This window comes from Papio anubis, chromosome 7 (genome assembly GCF_008728515.1).
Source record: "Papio anubis isolate 15944 chromosome 7, Panubis1.0, whole genome shotgun sequence".
In the NCBI taxonomy this organism is placed as follows: domain Eukaryota; kingdom Metazoa; phylum Chordata; class Mammalia; order Primates; family Cercopithecidae; genus Papio; species Papio anubis.
Genome location: NC_044982.1, coordinates 44,632,890 through 44,656,844, shown reverse-complemented (window position 1 = coordinate 44,656,844; position 23,955 = coordinate 44,632,890). Strand labels below are relative to the sequence as shown.

Sequence of the window (23,955 nt, the reverse complement as noted above, 5' to 3'; positions counted from 1 at the left end):
CCCTTTCTAACCTCTGGCAGTCACTGATAGTTTTACTGTCTCCACAGTTTTTGTCTTTTCCATAATATTATATGGTTGGAGTCATACAGTATGTAGCCTTTTCAGGTTGGCTTCTTTCACTTTGTAATATGCATTTAAATTTCCTCCGTGGCTTGTCATGGGTTGATAGCTTATTTCTTTTTAGCACTGAATAATGTTCTGTTGTCTGGATTCACCACAGTTTGTTTATCCATTTACCTATTGAAGGATGTCTTGGTTGCTTCCAAGTTTTGGCAATTATGAATAAAGCTGCTATAAACATTCATGTGCAGTTTTTTTGTGTGTGTGCGTGTGGACGTATATTTTCAACTCCTTTGGGTAAATACTAAGGAGTTGTATTTTCAACTCCTTTGGGTAAATACTAATGTTGCCCAGGCTGGTCTCAAACTCCTGGGCTCAAGCAATCTGCCCACGTCGGCCTCCCAAAGTGCTGGGATTACAGGTGTGGGTCACCACGCCCAGCCTGTTTGATAGAATTCTTAACATAGGCATATTTTAGAGATACTGGGGATTCAGTTCCCGCCTATTGCAATAAAGCAAGTATCTCAATAAAGTGAGTCACACAAATGTTTTGGTTTCCTAGTGAATATAAAAGTTATGTTTACACTATGCTATAGTGTGAAGGAGAATGAGTGCTGGATCATATGGTAACAGTGTGTTTAGTTTGGTAAGAAACTTCCAAACTGTCTCCCAAAGTGGTTGTACCATTCTGCATTCCCACCAGCAGTGAACGAGAGCATTCTCTCAAGCATTTGGTGTTGTCAGTGTTCTGGGTTTTGGCTATTCTTATACATGTGTATCTTGTTGTTTTCATTTGCCTTTCCCTGACGACATATAATCTGGAACATCTTTTTACATACTTGTTTGCCATCTGCGCCTCTTCTTTGGCAAGGTGTTTGGCCCATTTTTCAATCAGGTTGTTTGTGTTCTTACTGTTGCATTTTAAGAGTTCTTTGTATATTTTGGATAACAGTTCTTTATCAGATAGTGTTTTGCAAATATTTTATTCCAGTCTATGGCGTATGTTCTCATTCACTTGACTTTATCTTTCACAGAGCAGAAATATTTAATTTTAATAAAGTCCAACTTATCAACTCTTTCTTTTGTGGATTGTGCCTTTGGTGCTGCATCTAAAAAATCACCACCAAATCCAGACCATCTAGATTTTCTCCTGTGTTATCTTCTAGGGGTTTTGTAGTTTAGTGTTTTACATTTAAGGCTGTGATCCATTTTGAGTTAATTTTTGTGAAGGGTGAAATGTCTGTCTAGATTCATTTTTTTTGCATATTAATGCCTGGTTGTTCCAGCACCAGCTGTTGAAAAGATTATCTTTGCTCCATTGTATTGCCTTTGCTCCTTTGTCAAAAATCAGTTGACTGTATGTATGTGGGTCTAATTCTTGGCTCTCTGTTTTATTCCATTGATCAATTTATTCTTTCACCAAAGCTACATTGTCTGCAGTTTTGTGGCATGTCTTGAAGTTGGGTGGTATCAGTCCTCCAACTTTGTTCTTCAATACTGCGTGGACTATTCTGGTAATTTGTTCTTTTTTATGTGGAGGAATATACTTTTGTATGAATAGACCACAATTTGTTTATCCATTCACCAACTAGTAGACTTGGGGTTGTTTCAAATTTTTGACTATTATGAATAAAACTGTTATGACCTGGGAGGAGGTACTCCCCTTACAGACTGAAGTTGTCCAATGTGAGGAGGAATTGAATTCCCTGAAACAGAAGCTGGCGGCGGCCCTTTTGGCGGAGGAGGAACCGCAGCCAGAACGAGTGGTTCCGGTGTTGCCGCTACCGCCGAAGTCGGCTCTGTCCCGAGATGAGATTCTGCGCTATAGCCGGCAGTCAGTGCTGTCCGAGCTGGGCGTGCACGGACACGTGCTAGTCGTGCGCTGCGGTGGGCTCCGCTGTCCACTGGCGCAGTACTTGGCAGCGGCCGGCGTGGGCCGCTTTGGCCTTGTGGACTGTGACGTGGTAGAGATGAGCAACCTGGCCCACCAAGTGCTACATGGCGAGGCACTGGCTGGACTGGCCAAGGCCGCTTCGGCCGCCGCCTCGCGGCGCTGCCTCAGTTTGGTGGTGGAATGAGTGCGGTACACTTAGGCCCTTATGCCAGCCACTACCCTAGACCCGGTCCGCCGATATGATGTGGTGGCCGACTTCTCGGACAACGTGCCCACTCGCTATCTGGTTAATGACGCATGTGTGCCGGCGGGTTGGCCCCTAGTGTCTGCAGTGCCTTGCGCTTCGAGGGCCGAATCACAGTCTACCATTATGACGGTGGGCCTTGCTATCGCTGCATATTCCCCCAGCCACCCCCAGCGGAGACAGTGACCAACTGCGCGGACCGCAGGATGCTCCGTGTCGTAACTGGGGTCCCGGGCTGCCTGCAGGCTTTGGAAGTGCTGAACATCGCTGCGAGTCTCGGCCCCTCTCACAGTGGCGGCCTGTTGCTCTTTGATGCCCTGAGAGGGCATTTCTGCTGTATTCGGCTGCGGAGCCGCAGGTTCGACTGTGCAGCTTGCGGGAAATGGCCCGCTGTGACTGCTCTGCTGGACTATAAAGCCTTCTGTGGCTCCTCAGCCACCAATAAATGCCACTCCCTGCAGTTACTGAGCCCAGAGGGGCATATTTCTGTCACCGACTATAAGTGACTTCTGGATTCTGGGGCACCCCACCAGAACCTGAGGCTGGATATCAGGCCTCAGATGGAGGAGAACATCTGTCATTTGTCTCATGCCCTACACATCCCTCTGAAATATTTGGAACACAGGGATGCGGAGAGCCTGAAGCTCTTAAGAGAAGAAGTCTGGGAAGGGAAGCAGGGCACACAAGAAGGGGCTGCTGTCCCCATTTATGTGATTTACAGACTGGGAAATGAATCACAGAAAGCCGTGAAGATCCTCCAGGCCTCATCAGCAGCTCAAGAGTTAGACTCTTTAACAGTTTGGAATATTGTGGGGGACCTTATGGCCTGGGCTGCCCCAAACGATGGAACACTTCCACAGTACGAAGGTGACTGGTACAGTCTGATGGGAAAGAAGTGTATGGTTATAATACCGCAAAGATATATTTATTTGCGTTTTTCGGTAATATACATAGGAGCTGGAGATTCTACAGTATCTGTGAATACATGGACTCCTTTTTTGTCTTCCTTTTTTTTTTTTTTGAGACGGAGTCTCGCTCTGTCACCCAGGTTGAAGTGCAATGGCCGGATCTCAGCTCACTGCAAGCTCCGCCTCCTGGGGTTATGCCATTCTCCTGCCTCAGCCTCCCGAGTAGCTGGGAGTACAGGCATCCGCCACCTTGCCCGGCTAGTTTTTTGTATTTTTTAGTAGAGACGGGGTTTCACCGTGTTAGCCAGGATGGTCTCGATCTTCTGACCTCATGATCCGCCCGTCTCGGCCTCCCAAAGTGCTGGGATTACAGGCTTGAGCCACCGCGCCCGGCCGGACTCCTTTTTTATAAGGAGTTTTAAAAATTATTTTGTGCTGGATGACTTGTTAATGGATTTAACTGTTTCTGGGAACCATGATTTTTTTTCAGCACATGGAGGGTCTCTTGAACATGTGAGATGTAACGTGACAGGATTTTGTGTTTTAAACTACAGATCATTTACCTGTCCTTATTTTCTACCTCCCGCAGTCAAAATGCTTTCTAAATCATTTTATACCTGGAATTAAGGTGCAGCAAACTTAGTCTTATGAAATTGATCACAGATTATATACTTATGATCAGTTTACTGTTTAGTTAAGAAATTCTTGGATCTTATTAATATTTCAGATGATAGAATACATCTTACAGAAATACATGTTTAAAATGTAAATTGCTTTAATTATTCAGAAAGTGGGTCTTTCTATTTGGCATTTTGAAGTAGTATCAAAATGAGATCTTTAAAGTTTACCAAAATAAAGGAAACCACCTTTTTAGTCTGAAAAAAAAACTATTATGAATCCTCATGTATAAGTATTTGTGTGGATATATGCTTTAATTTTTCTTGGGTAAATACCTAGGAGTTGACTTGCTAGGTTATATGGTAGATGGGTACACATTTAGCTCTAAAAAAAATGGCCAAGAAAGGAAGAGTGGGGTCGGGAGAAAGGAAAAAATAGTTGCCAAAATGTTTTCCATAGTGGCTGTACCATTTTGTATTCTCTCCAGCAATGTATGACATTTCCAGTTGTTTTACATCCTCTATTATACTTGATATCATCAATTTATTTTTATTTTTGTCATTCTCATGGTTATAAGAAGATATCTCATGTTGGTTTTAATTTGCATTTTTCCAGTGACTAATGATATTGACCATCTTCTCATATGCTTATTTGCCATCTGTACCTCTTCTTTGGTAATGTATGTGTTCAAATCTTTTGTTCATTTAGAAATTATGTTTGTCTTATTATTGCATTATGAGGGTTCTTTAATGTGCACACGAGTTGTCAGATATATGTTTTACAAATATTCTCCTGTAGTCTGTGGCTTGCCTTTTAATTTTTCTAACAGCATGCTTTAGAGAGTAAAAATTTTAAATTTTGATAAAATCCAATTATTGTTTTTTCTTTTATATTTAGTGCCTAACCCAGAGTCAAAATAATTTTCTCCAATGTTTTTTCCTAGAAGTTTTATAGTTTTAGATGCTACATTTAGATCTGTGTTGCATTTTATATTTTTGCTTATGTTGTGAGCTAAGGGTCTAGGCTCATTTTTTTTCATAAGCACATGTGATTATTTTAATAGCACTTGTTGAAGATTATCCTTTCTCGGTTGCATTACCTAGGCATTTTTCTTGAAAATTATTTATATATGTTTGAGATTATTTCTGGAGTGTCTTTTCTCTTTTGTTTATCTATATGTATATCTTTATGCTAATATCATACTGCTTTGATTACTGTAGCTTTTTATATAATAAGTGTTGAAATCAGGTAGTGTAAATCCTTCCACTTTTTCTTTTTTTCAATCCTGTTTTGGGTAATCTAGGTCATTTTATTTCCATGTAAATTTTAGAATTAACTCACCATTTTCTATGAATAAATTCTCCCTGGATTTTCTTGTTTGTACATTAACATTTGTTGAGAAAAAGACATAAACGGCATATACATTGAAAAGGAGGAAGTAAAATTCTTTATTTGCTGATTTGACCTCACAGTGACTCATTTCCTCATGTGGCTTGTGAGAATTTTGCTAGTTTGTTTTCAGTGAATTTCCCCATACCCAGCATCTAGAAGACCCATATGCTTTGAACTATGAATTGGAATCTACATAAAAGCTACTAGAATTAATAAGTGAGTCTAAAAAGATGCAAGGGAAAATATACAAAAATTGTTTTTCTATATACTAGCAATTAACTTAAAACAATATTATTTACAATGAAAACACATTACTATTTATAATAAAAAAATACTATTTACATCAGCATAAAAAATATGAAAGACGTAAGAAGCGATTTAACAAGTTTGTACTGTCGAATAGGATGACCTTGCTCCCAGTCTTGGGGAAAAGCATTTAGTCTTTTACCATTAAGTCTGCTGTTGCTTGTAGATTTTTCATAGATGCTCTTTATGAAGTTGAGGCAGTTTCCTTCCACTCCTAGTTTGCTGAAAGTTTTGATCAAAAATAGATGTTGGATTTTGCCAAGTGCTTTTTCTGCATCTGTCAAGAAGATCGTATGGTTTTCTTTAACTAGTCTGTTAATATGTTGAATTACATTGGGTTTTGAATGTTGAATCAGTCTTGTATTATTGGGATAAACTCCACTTGGTCTTATGTATACATTTTGGTATATTTTGTCTTCATTTTTATTCGTTTCAAAAAATTTAAAAATTTCCCTTTTGACTTCTTTCAATCATGGAATATTTATAAGTATGTTCTTTAGTTTCCAAATATTTGGGGGAACTGTCTAGAAACCTTTTTATTATTGATTTCTTATTTAACTCTCTTTCAATAACATTTGTATGAGATGATTCCTTTTAAATGTGTTGTTTTGTTGCCCAGATTATGGTCTGGGTAAATGTCCCATGTTCACTTTATAAGAAATGTATTTTGCTTTTGTTGGTTGTTCTATAAATGCTGATTAATTTTATTGATAGTGTTTTTCTAGTGTTTTAAATCCTTACTGAATTTCTGTCTACTTTTTCTATCAATTATTGAGGTTCTGGCATTAAAATATCCAACAATACTTATGAATTAATCTATACATTTATCCTTCTAATTACATCAGCATTTGCTTCGTGCATTTTGAAGTTTTTTTATTATCTGAATAAACATTCAAGATTATTATATATTCCTGATGACCTGTTCCCTTTATCATTATGACATGATCCTTTTCTTTGGTAATGTTTTATTCTGAAATTTGACCTTAGTATAGCCACTCAGCTTTATTTGGTTAGTTTTAGTGTGGTTTATCTTTTTTCTATCTTTTTTACTTGTAATAATTCTGTCTTGTTACTTGAAGTTTATTTCTTGTAGATAGCATACATAGTTGAGTATTGTTCTTTTATCCAATTTTGTATCTGTTTTTTTTAGTTGGTGAGTTTAGACTATTTCCATTTAAGGTTGGATTTAAACCTACCATTTTATTATTTGTTTTCTATTTGTCTTCTACCTGTTTTTTTTTTTTTTTTTTTTTTTTTTTTTTTTCTTTTTTTTGATTAAATGAAAATTTATTAATATTATGTTTTAGGTTTTTTTTTTGGCTTATTAGCTCTACCTTTTTTGTTGTTGTTTAATGGTTGCTCTAGAGTTTACAGTATAACTTTTAAATTTATCATCATCTACTTTCAAATAATATTACAGTGATTCCCACATATTTTAAGAACCTTAAAATTGTATAGTTCTATTTCTTTTCTCTTGGTCTTTGTGTTGTTGTTGTAAATTTTACTGCCACATATGTTATACACCCAACTGCTGTGGACTGAATGTTTGTATCCCTCCACAGCTCACCTGTTGAAGCCTAATGCCCAGTGTGATGGCATTTGTAGGTGAAAGCTGGGGGAGATAATTAGGTCAAGAGAATGGATCCCTCATGAAGGAATGGATCCTTCCCTTATGGGAAACCCATAAGGATTAGGGTCCTTATGAGAGACATGAGAGAGTTTTCTTTCTCTTTTTTTGCTCTCTGCCAGAAGATGGCTATCTGCAATCCTGGGAGGATGCTCTAACCAGACACATCTTCCAGTGTCTTCAGCTTGGACTTCCCACCCCACGGAACTGTGAGAAATAAATGTTTGTTGTTTAAGCCACCCAGTCTGCTAATTTGTTATAGAAGCCCAAATTGACCAAGACACACAACAATATGTTATTATCTTTGTTTTAGAAGTTATCTTCTAAAGTATATTAAAAATGAGAAAAAATTTATATCTACCCACTCTTTTACCATTTCTGATGCTCTTCATCCCTTTGTGTAGATACAAATTGCCATCTGGTATTATTTGCTTTCTACTGAAGGACTTCCTTTACTATGTGCAGTGATGCTCATGATATATTCTTCTAGCTTTTGTATGTCTGAAAAACTATTTACTTTTATTTTTGAAGGATATTTTTGCTAGGTATAGAATTCTAGTTTGTCAGCTATTTTGTTAATTGCTTTAAATACGTTGTTCCACTGTCTTTTGACTTGCATTGTTTCTGATAAGAAATATATTGACATTCTTATTGCTGTTCCTTTGTATGTAATGTGATGTCTTTTTTTTTCCTGCCTACTTTTCAGTTTTTCTTTGTCACTGTTTGTTTAGAAACCTGATGATGATGTACCTTAGTTTGGTGTTCTTACTGTTTCTGCTTGGGGTTTGCCAAACTCCTTGGATATATGTGTTTATAATTTTCTTCATATTGGTAAAATTTTTTGACCAATTGTTTCTTCAAATATTTTTGCTACACTTCCTTTCTCTGAGACTCCAGTTATATGTATAGTAGGCCACATGATGTTGTCTTCTTTTGAATTTCTTTTCTTAAAAGTCTTTTTTCTCTGTGTGTTTTATTTTGTTTAGGTTTTATTGCAATGTCTTCATGTCCCTAAATCTTCTACAATGCCTAATCTTCTGTTAATCTCATGCAGTGTATTTTTCATCTCAGTTATTTTATTATTCATCTCCATAAATTTGATTTATGTCCCATTTTATCTTCCATTTCTGTTCTTAATATGCTTTTGTGGAGTACATTTATAATAGCTGTTTTAATTACCTTGTCTAATGATTCTGTAATCTCTGTCATTACTGGGTCTGTTTCTAGTTATTGAATCCCTCCCACTCCCACTCCCCATTTTTCTTTTTTGCCTGCCTGGTAATTTTTGGTTGGATGTTAGATATTGTGAATTTTATATTGTTGGATGGTGCTTCATTTTATTTCTTTAAGTATTTTTGGCTATGTTCTGGAAGGCAGTTAAGGCCACTTGACTTCATCTAGTTTTGTTGAAACCTGCTTTTAAACCTTTTTAGGTGGGTGTAAATCATCCCATAATCTACTGCTAATTTGGTCCTACTAATGAGGCAATCAGCCTTTAAGTATCCCACTTTATATTCTGTATATTAGTATTTTTTGCCCACTGGCTAGTGACAACATAACTTATTTCCAGCTTTTCATGAGCTCTAGGGATTTTTTGATTGTACCTTTCTGGTGGTTCTTTCCCTTGTCTTGTTAGTTTCTTAATACACATGTGCTGATCTGTACTCAAAGACTCAAAGGAAATCCTGTCTGTGAATGCTTCTTCTGCAGTGCTTTACCCCATAAATTCTAGTCACTGTGGCTTCCCCAAACTCCACGCTGCTTCTATTCAACTCAGCAAGACTCTGTTCTGGGTCTGTTTGGCTCCCCTTCCCTGTTCCGTGACATGTTCTCCAGGCAGTGAACTGGAGCACCCACAGGGATCACTTTATTTATTTGTTCTTTCTCTCAGGGAACACCATTTAGTGTTGCCTGCTTTCCTGCATCTTTAAAACCATTACTTTATATATTTTGTCCAGTGTTGTGGTGGTTTAAGGCAGAAAGAGAAATTTAACCCCTATTACTATATTATGATCAGAGCTGGAGTCCTTAACTAACTTTTGCACATGAAATTACAATAATTATAAAAACAATACCACATTATAGACAACATATTAAAGGATATAAAATGCCATTCTGTGAAGTGTTATCGTAGCACATTTTCTTTCAATATTTTTTTGTCCTCCGTGAAGTTTTTAGGCAATATTGTTAGTAAAATGAGACTTTGGAGTTGCTTGACCCTACAATTTATTATCAGTGTTCCATTTTTAATTCTTTTTTTATCTTGGGAATATTATCATCTTTAAGACTCACTTTCCTACCTGTAAAATGTGTGGATAATTGTACCTTCCTTGCACTATTGTAGCAGAGATTGAAAATAAAATATGAAGTGTTCAGTAAATAGTAGTTATCAATAGTTTCAATCACACTATGTATGCAGCTTCATACCCTGATTTTAAAACAATTATAAGCATTTGATATATTGTCTTATAGCATTGCTTGATGCTTAATGAATGACCCAATGCATACTCATAAACTCTTCCCTTATTTTTGTTTATTTCTTTGTAAATACATATTTTTAATTGATACATAATAGATGTACCTATTTTTAGAGTACATACAATATTTTGATACTTTCATATAATGTATAAAGATCAAGTCAGGGTAATTGGGATATCAATCCTCTTAAATATTTATCTTTTTTTATGCTAGGTCTTCCCTTAGTTTTGGATATCTGGTTTATTTACAATTTTCTCCCTTAATATATCATCATACCTAGGGCTGTCTTATCTAAATTTAAAAGTTCTTAATACAGCCAATTTGAAGATAAGTCTTGATTTGAAACATGTTTGAGATCTCCCTGCATTAGTTCACCTGAATTTAACTGGATCTCAGCAGTTTCAACTCTTCACTGTGCTTTTCCTGCCCGCCCCTTCCTATTTCTTCTCAAGAGAAGACAGTTTCTTGCTCATTATTTTCTGTGGTAACTGAGAAGAGGAACTGAGTAGAAAGGTGTTGGGCTGCTAAGACCCAGGGGACATCCCATATAGAATTCTCTCTACTCTGTTTTGTGCTTTGGGAAATGCAGACGTTGGTTCAGCTCCCCTCATCACAACTCATGGCTTCTCTTGTTTTATTCTCTTTCAGGGCAGGGAGTTAGCTCTTGTCTGTTTGGATGCCTAATTCAATCTCTATTGACTGTGTTTAGTTTTGCATACATTGTTTATACTTTGGTAAAAATAATTCATTAATCTTTTCTAGTAAGCAGTTACAATGACAAAAATTTGATTTTGAGTAGAATACAGATGAGACTCATACTAAAACATTGTATTCATAGATAGGATAGGATGTATCCAGAAGCAAATTCATTAACCTTATCTGTTTGGTTTTTTTCATGAAAGGCAATCATTTGTTAAAGAGGGTTCAATGTTTTACTGAGAATGGGCCAACTAAAATATTGACTGTAGATAGATCCTTCCTGGGAAAAGAGGACCCATGAGTTGTAAAAAACCTGTGAAATTTAAGAATATGATCTCAAACTGGCCCTAGTGTTTGCTGTTGCAAGCTTGGAGAGTCCTTGGTTGAAAAAGTGTAACTCTTTCCCTGAAAGCGTTATAGGCTTTTCCTATAATCTGAAGAGAAACCACCATGCCACAGCCAATCAGGAATGAAATGGGGTGAGAGGATGGATAGGCATTTTTCCCTGGCTCATCTCAGGCCTCTTTCTGTCACCCTGGGTTTGCCTGGCTTCTCCTTAACAAAACATCTTTCGTTTTTCTCCTACTGTCTTTCCACCAGAGCCCTAGCTGCCACTGGCCCCTTCCTTTGTACTTACTGCCCATGCCCATTGGCCATGGAGCTTGACATTTTTCAGAATATTCATCTGAAAATGAATCTCTTTTGTGAATAACATTTATTCATAGCCTAACTTTGATGCATTTTTTAAATTTTAAAAATCCTTTTCTCACATGAGTAGGGGAGGTACAAAGTGAGCAAAGTGGGAAGAGAATTCATGTGTAACACCCCAAGGGTGAATATTCACAGGAGGGCAAAAATGTCCTTAATTAATGAACCATTTCCTATTCTGACCAGTAATCTAAGCTATCCATCATCATCTAAAAAACAGAACTACATGTTATGATAGCCAAAAGTAGGATGATGTGTTCCTCTAATGTGTGGCCTTCTAGGAAACCATAACTGATTACAGTTCTTTCTAGAGGTATTAAAACGGGATGGTGGACCTTTTAAAATTTTTGTATGTATCGTGAAATTTTGGATATGTTTAGTGAGGAGTTGTCAGTGTTTTCAGTAAAGGAGAATATATTCTGCCTTCAGTAATTGCATTAATACACAGAATAATTAATACTCAGAAAAATGCTCAGATTAATACTCAGAAATAGAAAAATATAATGGCCAATTTTGGAGGTGAATTTGGAGGTAAGAGTGGCTGATGGCACCAGCTTTATAGAGGACGGTGAATATGAACCATGAACTCTAGTTGCATAGAATTTTGCAAAACAATTTTGTTCCTATTGACAAGGGGCAGTCCCTTTCAAAGACATTACTGTAGAAAACTCTATTAAGTTCAGGAGAGGAAAGTGAGACATGGAAATACAGTTGTCCCTTGAACAATGTGGGCTTGGACTCTGTGGATCCACTCACACATGGATGTTTTCCCACCAGACAGTACTTGCAGGATGCGAATGCCACATATCTGGAGGGCCGACTTTTTGCATGAGTGGGTTCCACAGGGCCTACTGCAGGACTTGAGTGTATGTGGATTTTGGTATATGCAGGGGGTGATGGGCCCTAGAACCAATCACTTGTGTATACTGAGGAACAACTGTACATGCACAATATGTTTTTATATCAGACAAGGTACTGAGAGTATTTCTTTCTTGTGTCATCACACCTTTGTGCCCAGGTATTATAGTGCTTCAAAGATAAGTCTTCATACTTTTAATTTATATTTGAAAAAAAAAATTAGTGTCCATCCAGATGAGACTCTTTGGGACCATAAAATAGACAATGTTCTCTAAAGTATCCAAACTGAAAGCATAAATGGCTCTTGTATTAAATAGGCTAGTTTTATAGAATTTAACATTTTCAGAGCCAATGAAGCAAGATTTTTTTTTAACATGTTCTAACATTTTGCACATAAGAAATTTTCCATTTGGTGTGAGGCATGTGCCAAATGATGGAATGTATTGCCACGTTAGAGTCTGGTTATTCTAAATATAAAATTAAAAGGAAAAGTAGAGGAGATGAGCTCCAGAAAATGGAAAGAAAACACACTGAATTTTTTCTCTCTGGGGACATTGGAATAGTTACCTGAGCACTGAAAACTTTGCTATGCAAAGTGCAGTTGTGGACCAGTAACCTGCCTGGGAGCTTGTTAGAGCTGTGGAATCTTAGGCCTGCTAAATCAGTCTACATTTTGGCACAATTGCCATGAGATTCATAAGCAGATTACAGTTTGAGAAGCATTGCTCAAAATTGATGAGGGCTGCTCTGTGCATCACCTGATATCAGTGTTATGGCTTTAGAGTATACATGTAATACTTCTTGATCCTTGGGGAATAGTCTTATACGAAAATGGCTGTGTCAGCCTGTATCTTCCTTCTGTGACTTTGACCTTTCTATGTTTGGTTACATTCCTAGTTGAAAGTGAGGAATCAGGGAATCTTTGGGAATTAGAGACATTTATGTGGATTGGGTGTACATAAAATAAAGACTGGAGACTCAAGAATTAGGAAAGAGATGGAAAATTTTGAAGGGTAACAAAAACTTCAAGGATATTATTTGTTTTCATGTAGTTAAAACATTAAAAATTTTTTTCTCATGTAAGGTTTTTGTTGTGTCAATAAACACCAGTGCTGGTTGATTTAAGCAGTAAATGAATTGTTTAAAAGATGCTACTTGGTTCACAGATTTCTGGGAGGGCTGGAGAGCCAGGTTGTAGCCATGAAGCCAGGGAGAGAGCCCAAGTCAGCCTGCAGAGCTGGGTTGGTGGACACTCCTGTTACTGCAGAGCACTAGAGGCTGCAGATTGCACCCCAGGTGCCATTGGGACCAAACCATGCATGCCTGCACCAGCCCTGCATTGTGGGGCCTCTGTATTTCTTGTAGCATCTCTGTTCCCAGAGGGAACACTGGGTGATCTCTGTACACTGGGGTGAGTATGTCTGATTGGTGGTGCCTAGACCATGTTCCTTTGTCCCAGGTGCCAAGGAAGCTGGGAAAGCAAGTCTTTGGTATTTTTGCAGTCATTCTGGGAGGTGACCACTGCCTTTTTAGGTTGGGGAATTTCCCAAACCTACTTCTAACCTAAGGTTCAGATACGGGTGGATAAAAAGAATTATAGATGTTTGATAGAGTTGCATGTGTGTGTGTGCATGTGTGTGTGCACATGCATGTGTGTGTGAGTGTGTGTTTGCTAGGGATATTTATTTCAATAGGGCATCTTCCTGAATTTATGATGAAGGTCGATAATGGAAAAGCAGGATTCATTTTGCATAATTTTGCTTTTTTGTTAAAAATGCTAACATACATATAAAATCAAGAGTACTGATACTTGTTTCAGGTTGCGTTTAACCGGAAAAAACTTGTTTTCTGTGAGATTGAACAGCTTCCTAGCACTCACTCTGAAATATGCAGTTCATTGCATTTGCTTTCTAAATGAGAACCATATTTAATGAAACCTTGACCGCGTAATCAAGATAATGAGGGATTTTTAATTTGCCTGAGTGACTCAGTTGTGGAGTACACACTTTGACTTGTGTTCGGATGGGAGGTTGAGAAATTATCACTGCCTTGGTGTACATGAGACACAAAGCAGAAAACAAAATCAGCATGCGCTGTGTCATATTTGTACTGAGATAACACCGAGGAACAGCTGTGACTCTTTCAAATGACTCCATTTGTTTGATAATTGCTGGGTAAAAATAGTGCCACTATTGGTTATTTCAGGAAGACAGATGGTGTTCTAGATTATGTTCCTTTCCTTGTACCCAAAAAGAACAGGACCAAGTCTTTCTGAAAATTACTGTCTGTGTATGTGAAATAGCATCGGGGAAGGGGACAACACATTTCAAGCGTTTGCCCTGCAGGTACGTAGGGAGCAGGGGCTGCGCCGTAAAGGAAACAAGGAATTCAATTATTCCAGCCTGAGCTAGGATGGGGAATCAAGGCATCTGTCTGTTGCTTAGGAACAGAAATATCTTGTGCCTCAGCTACAGCTGGAGAAACCAGGTCATTTACTTTCAGAGTTCACCTACCGGTTATCCAAACAGAGCTGAAGGAGAAAGCACCTCTTTTCTCCTCCTGGCAGGGGCTGTTTTTCTCATCAGGCCTCCTACCTTTCTTCCAGTCAGCAAATTCTCTGTTGTTCCTAGTGTATTTCTCAAAACTGTGCCAATCAAATTACGGTACTTCTTGGGGAGGCGGGTGGGAGATGATCGGTTTTCTTCAGGAGCTGGCCCTTGGGTCTTTTTCCCTCCCAGGAAGCCTGGGGACTGGAGGTGGTGGAGTGTGGTACTCAGCCTTTTGTCTGAATGGCAGGCGTGTGATGGTTTGACATCTGGTTGGCATTCTTGTCTGCACCTCAGGGAGAGAAGGTTGTCACACACACTCCCACGGTCCCACAGTTAGGTCTCGGGTCAGGCTGGGAGGCAGAAACACAGATCTTTTGTGAGGTATGAGGACCCCACTTCCTGTGCCAAGGGAGGACCGTGGATTGCACCCTTACCTGTGTCTAGGAATCTCTTTTGAGATCTTTCCTAAAAACACACACCTGAGACTTACACCCAGAAATTCTGCTTCGTTAGGTCTGAGGTATAACCAGGGCTCCTGAGGGTTCAAAAGTTTCCCAGGTAATTAGAGCTTAAAAGTCATTCCCATTTTTCTCCTTAGCCCCTGCTAAAGAGTGCTGGACTCCCAGATCCAGGCTGGGCATAGAAACGCTTAAGCATGGAGTTCCTGGGTGTCCTCATTTCTGTCCAGAGTTGAGAGCTTGCCCTGTGCCCTTCTCCCTGGGGAGCTCTGTGTACTCAGGGTCACATGATTCCTGCAACAGTGGGTTCCTTGGTCTTCAGTTTGGGTGGGAACGTTTACTCTTTCAGGAGCACTCAGAAGGAGAATTGAGACTTGTAGCTGGGTGGAAACATTCTGAAGTTATTTAGGCGTTAACTAGACAATGGGAAACTGGTAGGTAGAACCTTAATCCCTGGGTGTTTCTAACTAAGCAGGCCGATAAGAGCAGAATGTCCCAGGCACATAGGCACACACTGCCAGTACACCTGACCTGGGCAAGGCCTTGGGGTGTATAAACACTGATCATTTCTACTCACTGTTCTCCAGGGATCCCAGGAAAATCAGATAGTTTCAATGAGAGTATTACAGTACGCAGAGGCAAAAAACTTAAAAGGACAATGAGATGTAGTTCCTTTTTGCGTCTTCTTTTTATCTTCACAAAGAAAAAAAGTCATTATATTGAAAAGGAAGGTGATTAGAAAAGCATTAAAACATTCTCAGTATGTTTTAAACATTTCTCCTAGAAAGCCACAAGCCAAAGGCAGTTATTTCTTGGCTCCTTTTTGCTCAGTTATGTAAACGTCCATTTGTGGGAATACCAGAGTTGATCCGGAAATCTCAATTTCAAGAGAGCTGAGAAGTAGACTTGTTATCGCGAGCATGAAAGGAAACACTGTGGGGCAGCTTTAATTTTCATGACTCTCAAATGCGGGGACGTGACTGAAGCACACGGTGTCCGATTTTCAGTTGTACCTGGCCATGAAATCAATCTCTGAGTCTACATAGCCACACTTGAAACAACCTCACATCTCTCACACTGGCTTGCCAGATCCGAGGGACTTTGATTTGAGAGAAGAAAAGGAAGACATTTTCACCATTCATACCAAAACCTGGGTTTTTGAAGTAATTTGAATTTCTGATCCTTTTTTTTCAGCCTCTACTTGCCTCTCTTCCTATCACTGCAGAATCCAAAATAAATTCGAAGCTCTCCCTCTTCTGTGGACTAGGAAGAGTCAGAGAATTTTAGAAAGATTTTTGCCAACCTGCTGTGGGAGGTACAGAATTTCTAAATAGCAGGGTCTTGGAGTGGTATTCTAGGCACTATTAGAGGATTCATCTAGAGGCAATGTCTATGTAGCAAGCATACTTAGTTTGCAATGTTTATATTTAGGATAATGAGAGTGTTGGCTCTAAACCCCCAGACTTCCCTTCAGTGCTACCACTGTAAGCTATGAATAATTTTTTATATACAGAATTGGATATCTCTCCCCAACCCTTTCCTGCTATTAATTTTTTTTTAAGTGTGAGTCCATTTCTCTTGATACACTCAATGTGTGTGTAAGGAAGAGGGCCAACCATATCCCACCTCGGAATACCACCGAAGCAGCCAGGACAACTGTGTTATTAATACTTTTTCTTTTTGACTTCCATAAGGATTTAAAAACAAAAACAGAGAAATGTGCCTTTTCTTTTCTCTCTTACTTGATCTTCAAGTTAATAAAATGAGTGACAGAGAGATTACAACTGTGAAGAAGTAAGGATGCCCTTTCAGCCAAGGGTACTTGTCATGCTTTCATCTCTGTGCTCTTGGAAAATAGTAGGGTCTCAATAAACATTCTCTCTTAGCACTTTTGACAAACAATTCACCTGTCTGGACTTCAGCTCTAACATTGCATGATTTATGATTTTAGGACCCAGATAATAATATTGCCAACCCCCATTTCCATGGGTCCCTTGCTGTTTCATCACCAATAAATGGCACCATCTTCAACATCTTCGTTTTAAGGTACCTGCTGTCTGACTCCTGTCCCACCCTCCTGGCCAGAGCTTCTAGTGTTGTCACCCCACAGACCTCTAATCCATGGCCTACCACATTTTCATTGTCTATGATCCCCTTTTTCTCTTTTCCTTTTTTACTAGTTTAGATTTCACATTATATCATTTAAGCAGTAAATATGTCAGAAGAAAAATGCATAATTATGCTCAGTGATCTACAAATTCCTGACACTGATGTAACATTAGCCCTTGACACTGCCTGGCAATCCTGCCATCTATCCTTTGGATTTTTGTCCTTCTACTCTCCAGAACAATCACACTGTCTTCTCTAACCCCAGCTTTCTGGGCTCCTTTCCTATTCACTCTTAGCTGACTATGTTGCTTCCAAATTTACTGAAAAGATATAAGTAGTAAGGCAGGCCACATGCCCATTATCGAATCTAGCACCCCACTTATGTCTTTATTTGCACTCCATTTCCCGCCTCTGTCTGCATGAAATGTCTTAGTTCCCACCAAAAGCTGCTTCTGCTTATTTACCTCCAGTGCTGCCACAGATATACTGGGCATGCATTCTCATTTGCCCAATTCAATGATAGTTTGCATTTGTTGGCCTGGCATAACCATGAATAAATAGTTCCCCCTAACGTACCCCAGTTTGTATGACAAATTATATAGTACTCTTAATCATGTAACAAACTTCCATATATGGTGGGGGGTCTGTTTCTGGGCTAGCGGGTCAGAGCATCTCTGTGCCCACATCATACTGTCTTAGTTGCTTTACAGGTGGTCATGTAGCTTTAGCAAGTCCATACACAGGGCAGAGCAAGCATTCCTTTCTGTTCTTCAGATGTGTATCAGCTTTTTATGGTCCTGTACTATTTCATGTGTATTTTAGAATTAGTTCGTAAAGTTCCACAAAATCCTGTTGGGGTTTTGATTGGAGTTTCACTGAGTCTCTAGATCAATTTTGGAAGAATTAAATCACTGCAAAATCAAATCTTCCTATTCATTTACACATATATTGCTCTATTTAGTTTTTCCTTAATATCTCTCAGCAAAATTTTACAATTTTCTGCCTGCAGGTTAAATACATATTTTGTTAATTTCTTACTAGATATTTTGTGGTTTTTGTTTCTATTGTAAATAGTGTATTAAAAATTGAGCTTTTTTTGTTGTGGTGCTGTTGACTTGTGTATTATTCTTATATGCAGCCACTTTGTGAAATTTTTATTTATAATGATTTATAAATTTGTCAGGGTTTTCTTTATATGCAATCATAACACTTGCAAAAATGATGGTTTTGTTTTCTTTTTTCTAATCTTACTTTTAAACAATGTGATTGACATGTAGCATACATACAGGAAAGAGCACACATCATAAGGTCACCTCTTGATACATCTTCACAAAATGAACACATTTATTTAACTAGCACCTAGATTAAAAAACAGAACATTATTCGCATCCATGAAGCCCCCTGGTGCTCTCTTCCATCACTACCTCCCCAAAGAAAAATGCTTGTGTTTTTAATATATTTTTTTCTGGTCTTATTGACTTGGCTCTTGCAAAGTTCCCTTTCTTAACATAATCACTTTCTCCCTTTCTGCTGGAATATTCCCAGTAACATACAAATGTGCTTTACAATCTTCCGTCTTAAATCTGAAATCATTCTCCCTTGACCTTATTTATGTCCCTTTCTAGCCAGTGCTCCATTTGGCTGCTCCCCTTCTCAGCAAAACCTTTTGAATAAAAGTCCTGTAGCCACTGTTTCTACTTCTTCACTGTACAGTTTTCTTTTCAACTCACTTTTATCTGGCTTCTGTCTTGGTAGTCCACTGAGGCAGCTGTTGTCACGATATCAGTGTCGTCCTTGGTATCAAATCCAATAGACAGCTCTGTTAATGTCCTCTCCATCTCTTAGTATCATTTGATATAATTAGCCCTTGCCCATTTTGAAATACTTCATTTCATGCTTCCATTTTTGCATTTGGGTGACTACTTGTTGAATGCCTTTCTCTTCACCTAAACTCTTAAGTTCCATAATGGCTATGGTGATGTATGGCTTTTTCACTGTTCCATTCCCAGTGTCTAGTCCAGTGTTGACATTAGATTGACAAATATTTGTTGCCTGGGCTTTAGGGGTGACAATAAACATCCAGTCACTTTTGTCTCATGTCTACTTAAATGTCTTACAGGTACCTCAACCTCAACAGGTCCAAAATATGTTTATCATCTTCTTCCACAGACCCCTTTTGAGTATATACCAGTAACATCCACTAAACCAGAAACCTTAACTCCTTACTTTTTCTCATCCCCACATCCAATCCATGATTTCTGACCATGCTACTGCCTGCATACTTCTCCCAAATCATCCTCTTCTTTCTATGTCCATTTGCATTCTTCTGGCATGCCATTAGATTGAATTACTGAAACAGCTTCTAATCTGTTTTTGTTCTGAACTGTTCTGAACTCTGGTATTACTTCCTCCAATTAGTCTCCACATAGCAGCCAAAGTGATCCTTTTAAATATACAAGTCTAGTTAAATCACCCTCATATGGCAGACATTGTGCCATATACTATCCTCCCAGTTATAAAAATAGAATGAACAAAGGATAAGAAACAAGAGAGTACAGGATTGCACTATTAAAAACAAATTACATGATAAGTAATTTATAGTTAATTTTAATATCACTATTCTTCCACATTTTCAAAGTATCTGTATTAGTCCCTTCTTACACTGCTATGAAGAAATACCCAAGACTTCTTCACAGGGCAGCAGGACAGAATGAATGCAAGCAGGAGAAATGCCAGATGTTTATAAAACCATCAGATCTCGTGAGACTCATTATTATGAGAACAGCATGGGGGAAGCTACCCTCATGATCTAATTACCTCCACCTAGTCTTGCCCTTAACACATGGGGATTACAATTCAAGATGAGATTTCGGATGAGGACAAAATCAAACAATATCTTCCTCCCCACCCCCTCCCATATCTCATGTTCTCATATTTCAAAACATGATCATGCGTTTCTTATTGTCCCCCCAAATCTTAGCTTATTTCAGCATTAACCCAAAAGTCCAAGTCCAAAGTCTCATCTGAGACAAGGCAAGTCCCTTCTGCCTATGAGCCTGTAAAATTGAAAGCAAGTTAGTTACTTTCTAGATACAATGGGAGTACAGGCATTGGGTAAATACACCTGTTCCAAATAAGACACATTGGCTAAAACAAAGGGGCTTCAGGCCCCATGCAAGTATGAAGTCCAGTAGGCCAGTCATTAAACCTTAAAGTTCCAAAATGATATCCTTTGACTCCATGTCTCACATCCAAGGCGTGGGACTTGCACCCTCTGAAGCAATGGCTGGAGCTGTACCTTTGCCCCATTTAGCCATAGTTGGAGCTGAAGCAGCTGGGATGCAGGGCACAATGTCCTGAGGCTGCCCAGAGCAAGGGAGCCCTAGGTCAGGCCCAGGAAATGAATTTTCCCTCCTAGGCTTCTAGGCCTGTGATGGGAGGGGCTGCCAGGAAGGTCTCTGACATGCCTTGGAGACATTTTCTCCATTGCCTTGGTGATTAATATTCGGCTGCTCATTACTTATGCAAATTTGTGCAGCTGGCTTGAATTTCTCCCCAGAAAATGGGTTTTTCTTTTCTGTCACATCATTGGCCTGCAAATTTTTCAAATGTTTTTGTTCTGCTTCCTCTTGAACATTTTGCTGCTTAGAAATTCTACTAGCTACCCAAAATCATCTCTCTCAAGTTCATAGTTCCGCAGATCTCTAGGGCAGAGGCAAAATGCCACCGATCTCTTTGCTAAAGCATAGCAAGGGTGACCTTTACTCCAGTTCTCAACAAGTTCCTCATCTCCATCTGGGACCATCTCAGCCTGGACATCATTATCCATATCACTATCAGCATTTTGGTCAAAGCCATTCAAATCTCTAGGAAGTTCCAAACTTGCCTACATTTTCCTGTCATCTGAGCCCTCCAAACTGTTCCATCCTCTGCGAGTTATCCAGTTCCAAAGTCGTTTCCACATTATTGGATATTCTTGTAGCAGTACCCCACTCTTGGTACCAATTTACTGTATTAGTCTGTTCTTACACTGCTGTGAAGAAATACCTGAGACTGGGTATTTTATAAAGGAAAGGGATTTAATTGACTCATAATTCAACATTACTGAGGAGGCCCCAGGAAACTTACAATCATGGTGGAAAGCAAAGGAGAAGCAGGCACCTTCTTCACAGGGTGGCAGGATGGCATGAGTGTAAGCAGGGGAAATGCCAGATGCTTATAAAACCATCAGATGTTTTAAGACTCACTAACTATCATGAGAACAGCATGGAGGAAACTGCTTCCATGATCTGATTACCTCCACCTGGTCCCCGCCCTTGACATGTGGGGATTATGGAGATTACAATTCAAGATGAGATTCTGGGTGGGGACGCAGCCAAACCATATCAGCATCCTTTGGATTTCACTGCCACTCCTGTATCCTCTACAACTACACACCCGTCAGTGGCCTTTCTCTTTCTCCGCCTACCTTTTCTCCAAATTGAAATCTCAGGACTATTTTTCAATAATAGCAGGTAGATTTTCAGTAACTACCAGAAGAAGGAAGTATATAACTGGTTATCTGGGTTGATGAGCTACCCAGCAATCCATTCATCAGCAATAAGTCTTGTAAAAACATTAAAAAGAAAACTCTTCAGGCTTCCTTTATTAATATTAGGATTGTTAGAAGTCATCAAAAGTTAATTTATTATACCTCGCCTCCTTTCTTAAACACAGATCTTCAACGAGTTAAGGAAGTACATTCTGTATTATTAAAGGCACTGTGCTTCAGTCAATAATATGCATATACCCTACAATGAAAAAACCTAGGTTTAAAGTGATAAACAGCTTCTCTGCTCCACTGATTGGAAGTTGCCGCTTGCAAGAAAGCCTGACCAGTTGAAGGACAAAGTTGAAAAGTTCTTCGTTTTTGATGATGTGCCCTCTTTTTAAATTTGAGGGCAACAAGTTGTGACTACTTTCCTGCTTCCAGAATTAGCAGGAGTAGCAGGACAAGATTAATAGGTGGGTTCATTATGCCTAAGAAGTTGACTTTTTTTTTCCCACAGAAAATAATTGCTTTTTTGGAGTGCAAAAAGCTTTTGCTCATGCACTGTCAAGATCTGTTATGCTGATTGGGGGATGAAGTCACTCTTCCCGCTGTTTGTAGGGCACAAAGTCCATAAATGTGATCGGTGGTTTTGTACAGCATTGAAAAGTCTCCAGAAGATTTCTCTCTTTTGGGACCCACTAAAAACCAGAGGACTCCGGGAAATAAAGCCAAATTGTGCTCTTTTGATGTGGGGCCATAAACATAATGGAATGATTTTTCCCATGAAAGATCTGAGCAAAATAATCTCTACTGATTTATTTGACTGAGTCACATCCAGATTTCCTTCATTCTTAGGTGCTATTGCTTCAGAAAGTATCATCACAATTTCATTATCTGTCTAATACTGTGTAAACAGATACCTTATTTCAAATGGACACAAGGAGGTAGTGGAGTAGAGAGTAAGATCCTGGGCTCTTGAACAAGACTCTTGGATTCTAAACTTGATTCAGCTGGTTTTAGAATGTTGGGTGAGTAACTTACTTTTTCTTTGCCTCAGCTGCTTTATCTAAAAAGGGAGAGAGGGTAGATAATTACCTCCTGTGGCCATGGAGTGTTTTTGTGAGGATTAAATTTATTTATGTAAAGTGCATGGCAGATAGTGATGACTGTTATTATTATTACTGAGGTTGCAAGGACTGGCTGAACATTCTCTTGTGGCATTCAGGGAACACTGAAGATGAATTCTGCCTAGCCTTAACATTTGTGGGTGGATGAATCCTTGCACATATAGTCAGATAAATATTTAATAAGTGGTCATTGAGGGGTTGATAAAGCAAGGAGACATTTAGAAAACATACAGAATCCTGTTTTAGAGTGTCTTAATTGATAGATCTTATTTCTATTTACAGGCTTACTTTGGAGATATTGCAGGTTTGGTTCTAGACCACCACAATAAAGCAAATATCTCAATAGAATGAGTCACGCACATTTTTTGGTTTCTTAGTGCATATAAAAGTTATGTTTACACTATTATATAGTCTATTAAGTGTGCAATAACATGATGCCTTAAGAAGTACATACCTTAATTAAAATATTTGATAGCTAAAAAATACCAACAATCATCTAAGTCTTCAGTGAGTCATAATCTTTTTGCTTGAGGGTTTTGCTTCGACGTTGATGGCTGCTGAATGATCAGGGTGGGTTGCTGAAGGTTGAGGAGGTTGTGGCAATTTTTAGAAATAAGACAACAATGAAGTTTGCTGCATTGATGGACTCTTCTTTTCACAAAAGATTTGTCTATAACATGTGATGCTATTAGATAGCATTTTACCCACAGTGGAACTCTTTTCAAAACTAGAGTCAATCTTCTCAAACTTTGCCACTTCTTTATCAACTAAGCTTTTGTATTATTCTAAATCGTTTGTTGTCACTTCAGTGATGTTCACAGCATCTTCACCAGGAGTAGATTCTGTCTTAAGAAACCACTTTGCTCATCTGCTCATCTGTAAGAAGCACTTCCTCATTCATTCAAGTTTGATTATGAGATTGCCTCAATTCAGTCAGATCTTTAGGCTCCACTTCTAGTTCTAGTTCTCTTGCTATTTCCACTGCAGTTACTTCTCTACTGAAGTCTTGAGCCCCTCAAAAGTGATTCATGAGGGTTGAATTCAACTTCTTCCAAACTTCTGTTAATGTTGATATTTTGGCTTCCTCCCATGGATCACAAATGTTCTTAATGACATTTAGTGAATCATTTCAAGAAGGTTTTAATATGGTAGCAGTAGCCTTATGAAATGTATTTCTTAAATAATAAGACTTGAAAATTGAAATTCTTCCTTGACCAATGGGCTGCAGAGTGGATGTTGTGTTAGTAGGCATGTAAATAACGTTTATCTCCCTATACATCTCCATCAGAGCTCTTGGGTGACCAGGTGTATTGTCAATGAGCAGTAATATTTTGAAAGGAATCTTTTTCTGAGCAGTAGGTCTCAACACTGGGCTTACAATATTTAGTA

General features: G+C 38.7%; 1 protein-coding gene across 1 annotated transcript in view; it reads left to right on the top strand.

The window, feature by feature from the left end:
• Positions 1 to 443: 443 nt before the first annotated feature.
• The window catches only part of SYT16 (synaptotagmin 16), a 241,183-nt gene continuing 217,671 nt past the window's right edge, over positions 444 to 23,955 (top strand). Inside the window, 2 exon segments of the mRNA XM_003901907.5 lie at positions 444 to 2,280; positions 2,283 to 3,065. Of these exon segments, the coding sequence (XP_003901956.3) occupies positions 1,686 to 2,280; positions 2,283 to 3,065 (1,378 nt within the window). The 5' untranslated portion in view covers positions 444 to 1,685.